Below are 7,109 nucleotides of genomic sequence, written 5' to 3' on the forward strand. Positions count from 1 at the left end.
ATCCCCCTCGTATCCCTCTGTCCGCTCCGCACATCCCCCTCGTATCGCTCTGTCCGCTCCACACATCTCCCTCGTATCGCTCTGTCCGCTCCGCACATCCCCCTCGTATCCCTCTGTCCGCTCCGCACATCCCCCTCGTATCGCTCTGTCCGCTCCGCACATCCCCCTCGTATCGCTCTGTCCGCTCCGCACATCCCCTCGTATCGCTCTGTCCTCTCCGCACATCCCCCTCGTATCGCTCTGTCCGCTCCGCACATCCCCCTCGTATCGCTCTGTCCTCTCCGCACATCCCCCTCGTATCGCTCTGTCCTCTCCGCACATCCCCCTCGTATCGCTCTGTCCGCCCCGCACATCCCCCTCGTATCGCTCTGTCCGCTCCGCACATCCCCTCGTATCGCTCTGTCCTCTCCGCACATCCCCCTCGTATCGCTCTGTCCGCTCCGCACATCCCCTCGTATCGCTCTGTCCTCTCCGCACATCCCCCTCGTATCGCTCTGTCCGCCCCGCACATCCCCTTCGTATCGCTCTGTCCGCTCCGCACATCCCCCTCGTATTGCAGGAGAAAAAAAGAAGAAAGGGACAGAATATTGTAAAGTGTGGCGCTTTCTCTTTTATTTTATGAAATCAAAACAAACGATTCACAAACAATCAAATCATATAAATGAAATCCTTCACAGCTGAATTAAAAAACAAAATCAAATTGAATAATAATCACACACGGGCTGGTCCAATGGAAAGCCGGCTTTTATATTAAAATAAAGAACAATGACATACATCAGCCATGTATTGGCACAGTTTAGTCCTATGGTGCGGTCTGTGTGAGTGCGGGACCCGGTTTAGAGGAACACAATGCTACAAAGGTTTTTGGTCCATGTGAATTCTCTGGTGTCCAGCAAGTGAACGTTTTTGAGTGAAACTTTTCCCGCACACCGAACACGAATAAGGGCGCTCACCTGTATGAGTTCTCTGGTGCGTAACAAGTTTGTCTTTCCGAGCGAAACCTTTCCCGCACTCCTGACACGAATAAGGGCGCTCTCCTGTGTGAATCCTCTGGTGCAGAAGAAGGTATCCTTTGTCCTTGAAAAATTTCCCGCACTCTGAACACGAATAGGGACGCTCACCCGTGTGAATTCTCTGGTGTAGGAGTAGCCTTCCTTTCCGAATAAAATTTTTCCCGCACTCTGCACATGAGTAAGGACGCTCGCCAGTGTGAATTCGCTGATGAATAATCAGTTCTGCTTTCTTAGTGAAGGATTTCCCGCACTCTGAACATGAAAAGGGATGTTCACCCGTGTGAAATCTCTGGTGTATAAGGAGGTTTCCTTTTTCGCTGAAACATTTCCCGCACTCAGAACACGAGAAAGGACGCTCACCTGTGTGACATCTCTGGTGACTGAGAAAGTTTCCCTTATGACGAAAACATTTACCGCACTCAGAACATGAGAAAGGACGCTCGCCTGTGTGACATCTCTGGTGACTAAGAAAGTTCCCCTTCTGACTAAAACATTTCCCGCACTCTGAACACGAAAAAGGAAGGTTACCGGTGTGGAGTCTCTGGTGATTAAGAAAGCTTCCTTTCTGACTGAAACATTTCCCGCACTCCGAACATGAGAAAGGACGCTCGCTCTTGTGAATCCTCTGGTGGATCACAAGATGTCTTTTTTGTGTGAACGATTTCCCGCACTCTGAACATGAATAAGGGCGCTCACCCGTGTGAATTCTTTGGTGAAAAACAAGGCTACATTTCTGAATGAAACTTTTCCCACACTCTAAACATGAAAAAGGGCGCTCGCCCGTGTGAGTTTTCTGGTGTTTGAGAAAGTTGCCTTTATGAATGAAACCTTTCCCACACTCTGAACATGAGAAAGGACGCTCACCTGTGTGAATTTTATGGTGATTAACAAGTTCCACTTTCTGAAAAAAACATTTCCCGCACTCTGAACATGAATAAGGACGCTCACCCGTGTGAATTCTCTGGTGTTTAAGAAGGCTTCTTTTGTCACGGAAACATTTGCCGCAGTCAGAACATGAGAAAGGACGCTCACCCGTGTGAAACCTCTGGTGGATAACCAGGTCTACTTTCTGATTAAAACATTTCCCGCACTCTGGACATGAATAGGGACGCTCACCTGTGTGAAGTCTCAGGTGGTTAAGAAGGTTGCCTTTGTGACTGAAACTTTTACCGCAGTCTGAACACGAATACGGGCGGTCACCTTTGTGAATTCTCTGGTGATTAAGAAAATTATCTTTACGAACAAAACTTTTCCCGCACTCTAAACATGAGAAAGGACGCTCACTTCGCTGGTGTGTAGAAGGCTTTTTTGTTTCTTTGAAAGAATTCCCACACACTGTAGATGACAAGGAACACTCTCCTGTGTGAGATCCTTCATGGTTTAAAGAAGATCCCTCAGGATTAGATGGATCTGTTGATTTATCTGTACTGTGAGATTCAAGAATAATAGTATGTGGATTATCAGAAGATTCCTCAGGATTAGAGGGAACCATTGATGTCTCCAAGTGATGAGGTCTATGATGTATTCGTGTGTTAGGATTCACTCCTGGAGAACGTTGTGTGGTGGGATTTTCTTCTGCTTTATATTCTGAAGATACATTATTCAGGACATAGTGTCCACCTGTTGGAAATCAATGTTTAAATGTTATAAGACATTTTATGTTCTGGAAGAAAATATGAATACAAACAAGATAAGGGATATAATACTAGGTAACAGTCTTTGCATTGGTAACATTGTTAATCCGAGAACAGAGAAGAACCCTCCTCCACCTCATTTCTTGTAAACATGACAACATATTGAAGAAAGGAGATGGACTTTTCATATGGTGTGCAACAGAGATTCACAATTCACTAGATAGCGGGACTTTGTCTGTAAGTCCTAAGACCCCCCAATGGGCAGCCCATACTATTGACTGCATGTAATCATACAGGAAACTGTCGAAGACTGTGGATTTGATATAGGAGGTCATCTGTACAATGTCTTCAACTCATAATTTAGAAAACTGGTAAACTAAGGAATGGAGATGGACCTTTCATATGGTGTACAGTATCTCCTCCTCATTTGTTGGACTTGTGTCTTTTTTCAACCTCACCTACTATATAACTACGGTATGTATGTAGTGTCTCCTAATCATTTGTTGGGAACATGACGTTATATTTAGGAATGGAGATGGACCTTTCATATGGTGTACAGTATCTTCTCCTCATTTGTTGGGAACATGACGTTATATTGAGGAATGGAGATGGACCTTTCATATGGTGTACAGTATCTCCTCCTCATTGTTGGGAACATGACATTATATTGAGGAATGGAGATGGACCTTTCATATGGTGTACAGTATCTCCTCATTTGTTGGGAACATGACGTTATATTGAGGAATGGAGATGGACCTTTCATATGGTGTACAGTATCTTCTCCTCATTTGTTGGGAACAGGACCATATATTGAGGAATAGAGATGGACCTTTCATATGATGTACAGTATCTTCTCCTCATTTGTTGGGAACATGACATTATATTGAGGAATGGAGATGGACCTTTCATATGGTGTACAGTATCTTCTCCTCATTTGTTGGGAACATGACGTTATATTGAGGAATGGAGATGGACCTTTCATATTGTGTACAGTATCTCCTCCTCATTTGTTGGGAACAGGACCTTATATTGAGGAATGGAGATGGACCTTTCATATGGTGTACAGTATCTCCTCCTCATTTGTTGGGAACAGGACCTTATATTGAGGAATGGAGATGGACCTTTCATATGGTGTACAGTATCTCCTCCTCATTTGTTGGGAACATGACATTATATTGAGGAATGGAGATGGACCTTTCACATCATTTAGGTTATCTCCACCTGTAATTATCTAAATACATACTTTTTATTTTTAGAAATAAAACGAAAATGTGAATTCTCTCTGCATTTCATGTTTATTACTTACTTGTGTCCATATGCAGTGAAGATTCCTCCTGTTCACCTTTCATAGTCATCTCCCCCTCCTTCATAGACTGCTGATCTCCACTCACCAATGTCTCCTCTTCTTCATCTTTAACCTTAACTTTGATATCTTTCAGTTCTTCATGCTAAACCCCAAAATGATAAAATAAAATGTCTTGAAAACCTAACTGCCAAAATTAAAAGATTATATAGAAGAATGTCATCACAGAATTTGGATTTTTTTTTTTGCTCTATAGCCCAGTCCCCATTACCTTAGCATGGTGAAGGATACTTTCACCATCCTGTGTTGAATCCCTGCAATACAAAGAACTACCCTCCATAGACGGCTGATCTCCACTAGCAAACATCTGATCTTCCACTTTAATTTCAGCTTTGAGGTCTTTCAGTTCTTCAACCTAAACCCCAAAGATAGTAGATCATATTCGTAAAAAAAAAAAAAAAAAAAAACATAGAATGTCATATCATATCACAGAGTTTAGAATTGATTTTGAGTCCTAGTAGCTCAGTTCCACCTACCTGATGATGGTGAGGGATGGTGTGACCCTCCTGTATGAAATCCTGGAAACACAGAGGATGGGGACATCTCTCTGGTGGGTTCCCATTACTGGATCCATCTGTAGGAAACACACACACACTGACTGAATACATTGTTTCTATGTGTTTATCAGATGATGGGGGATCTAGGTGGACCCTCCGTACTGCTCTCTCCTTTACAATAAAGTCTCCTCTTACCCGGTGATGTGAGGGGCGGCTGATTCTCCATCATGACTTCCTTGTAGAGATCCTTGTGTCCTTCTAAATACTCCCACTCCTCCATGGAGAAATAGACAGTGACATCCTGACACCTTATAGGAACCTGACACACACAATGATACAGTCACCATCCAGACACATCCCTTGTCTGTTACTGGATAATGTCATTTCCTGTCCAGGCGATGAGTGTCAAACAGAACAGGATGTGGCACAGAAAAGGACTATATTGTGAAGCCTGTCCTATTAGTATCACTGGACTGACTCTGGATGGACAGTTGGATAAATGTCTCCATATTTAGGATGTATCTGGTCTATAAACCAGAGGCTCGGGATGGACAGTTGGATAAGTGGTTCTATATTTAGGATGTATCTGGTCTATAAACCAGAGGCTTGGGATGGACAGTTGGATAAATGGTTCTATATTTAGGATGTATATGGTCTATAAACCAGAGGCTCTGGGTGAACAGTTGGATAAATGGCTCTATATTTAGGATGTATGTGGTGCATACAGTCAGATAAACCGCAAAGCATGAGATTACCTTATGTATCTCGAAATCCAGTCATGTCTCCAAGTTATTTCCTAACAACTCACCTTTCACCTGGAACTTCCTACCTTTACCCTACATCACTTCCTGTCTGTCCAAGACATAACTTCCTTCTTTGCGTTCCAGACTTAGAAGTGAGACCACCATCTTGTGGAGAATGTAAGTATTGCAGCTTAGTTTGTTCTTGTTTACTTCAAAATTGGCATCTCTGTGCTTTCTTCGGTTTTATTGCATATTTTATAATGCAAAGCAAAAATCAATTATTAAATAAAATTAATTCTAGTTTTAATGTTTATATTGTCCCCCAGAGCCACCACCATGTTTTCTACTTCACAATAACCATGATCAGCCCCAGACTACCTTTACTCCCCATGGTCCATGATCAAAGTAAGTTTGGCCTCCTCTATTCTCTGTCAGATCCCACGGCTTCTTTTCTCTTCCCCTGTTCTGCCTCTTCCCTGTCAAGTACACACTTCCACCAACCCGGGTGAGGAACTTGTTTGGTGGAGGATGAATGAGGAAAGAGCTTACTTTGATGAGATAAAACAAACTGTGATACAGCTATCACAGCCTGCAATACTACTAGAAAACACTGGAGGGAGACTCCAGAGAGTCTGGTGCAATTTAAGACCTAGTTCACACCGGTGCAATTTCAGATATGACTTGGGTTGCTTAGAATCACGTGACAATGGAAATCAATTTGATTTCAGTACTGCCAGTTCACATCAATGCAACCCAAGTGCAATGCAACTTTGGGGAAGGGACATTGTTGGTGCGATGCAGTGTGATTTTGAACCCCATAAACGTCAATGAAATTACACCAATAAGGCATGCACATGCATTTTTGCTGGCATTTTGTGTTGGTTGGCACTCACTGACATCCTAACAACCAGGGACTCACCCCTGCCCTGACAGCACATACTTCTAAGCAAAATTAAAATATTAGATGTACTGTGGCAGGTCGCCACACATGCACGTAGCAATTGGCATGCACGTGGGCACCTTAAACTAATATGTCACTAACAGAAATTGCTGAATGGTCTTCAGCTTGATCCCATATTCCTGAGGCCTCATCCGTTGCATCTGCCTACCAGTGCATGACCAGGCATCCCCCCTGGACTTTGCCTCTGCCTCATCTGGTTACCTTCACCTTGGCCTAATTACTGACTGCCTTTGCTTCCTGATTCCATACCACTTTCCTGTACTTGCTCTACCTGCTGACTCGGTCTTATGTTGCCCGGCTGTTACCAACCTTGGTCTACTTACAGAACTTTCTCTACCTGATGGCTTGGTCTCATGCTACTCTGCTGTTACCAACCTTGGAAAAATAGAAAAAATAATTAGCTGTCTAATTACAAACCGCGCTCCTGTGCAAAATCGCTCTATGTAAAACAACATATTATAAATAGAGAAATCGTGAGAATTGTGAAATAATATCTGCCAACTGAATATTAAATCATCATAGTGAAAAATAACAAGCAAAAAATTAATCAAACTGGAACTCAGGCGTCTTGATCAGCGCTGGGGCTACTTGGATGCATGCGACAGGACCTCCCAGGGTAGGTCACAGAGACCGTAGATGTTTAGAATTGGGGAGAGATGAATGAAAAACTCCCATGGTGAAGTAAGCCAAAATATTAATTTAAGCTAAAAACGGCTTAAAACCGCATTCCCCACATGAGGGTACAAGCGGGCAAAAATACAGACAGAAAAAGCAGGAAATCACATACGAGCGGAAATGGCGTGTCACGTTCGTTTTACGTAAAACGAATTGGGGAGTTTTCATTCATCTCTCCCCAATTCTAAACATCTACGGTCTCTGTGACCTACCCTGGGAGGTC

General features: G+C 43.3%; 1 protein-coding gene across 1 annotated transcript; it reads right to left on the reverse strand.

Moving 5' to 3' along the window:
• Positions 1-585: 585 nt before the first annotated feature.
• On the reverse strand, positions 586-5,362 carry LOC141105075 (uncharacterized). The gene is made up of 6 exons (XM_073594913.1): positions 5,263-5,362; positions 4,703-4,826; positions 4,487-4,584; positions 4,222-4,365; positions 3,954-4,095; positions 586-2,633 (listed from the first exon to the last, which is right to left on the reverse strand). The coding sequence occupies exons 2-6, from the start codon at positions 4,785-4,787 to the stop codon at positions 853-855; spliced, it is 2,250 nt and encodes a 749-aa protein (XP_073451014.1). The 5' UTR covers positions 4,788-4,826; positions 5,263-5,362; the 3' UTR covers positions 586-852.
• Positions 5,363-7,109: the final 1,747 nt, after the last annotated feature.

This window comes from Aquarana catesbeiana, linkage group LG08 (assembly GCF_042186555.1).
Source record: "Aquarana catesbeiana isolate 2022-GZ linkage group LG08, ASM4218655v1, whole genome shotgun sequence".
Lineage (NCBI taxonomy): Eukaryota > Metazoa > Chordata > Amphibia > Anura > Ranidae > Aquarana > Aquarana catesbeiana.

What these genes read in the sequence shown, in the direction of transcription:
- LOC141105075 (XM_073594913.1), bottom strand. Translation starts at nt 4,787, where the DNA reads ATGGAGGAGTGGGAGTATTTAGAAGGACACAAGGATCTCTACAAGGAA. An exon ending in CCATCCCTCACCATCATCAG is followed by an intron (nt 4,366 to 4,486) that starts GTAGGTGGAACT and finishes TTTGGGGTTTAG; the next exon opens with GTTGAAGAACTGAAAGACCT. An exon ending in TTCACTGCATATGGACACAA is followed by an intron (nt 2,634 to 3,953) that starts GTAAGTAATAAA and finishes GATTTCCAACAG; the next exon opens with GTGGACACTATGTCCTGAAT.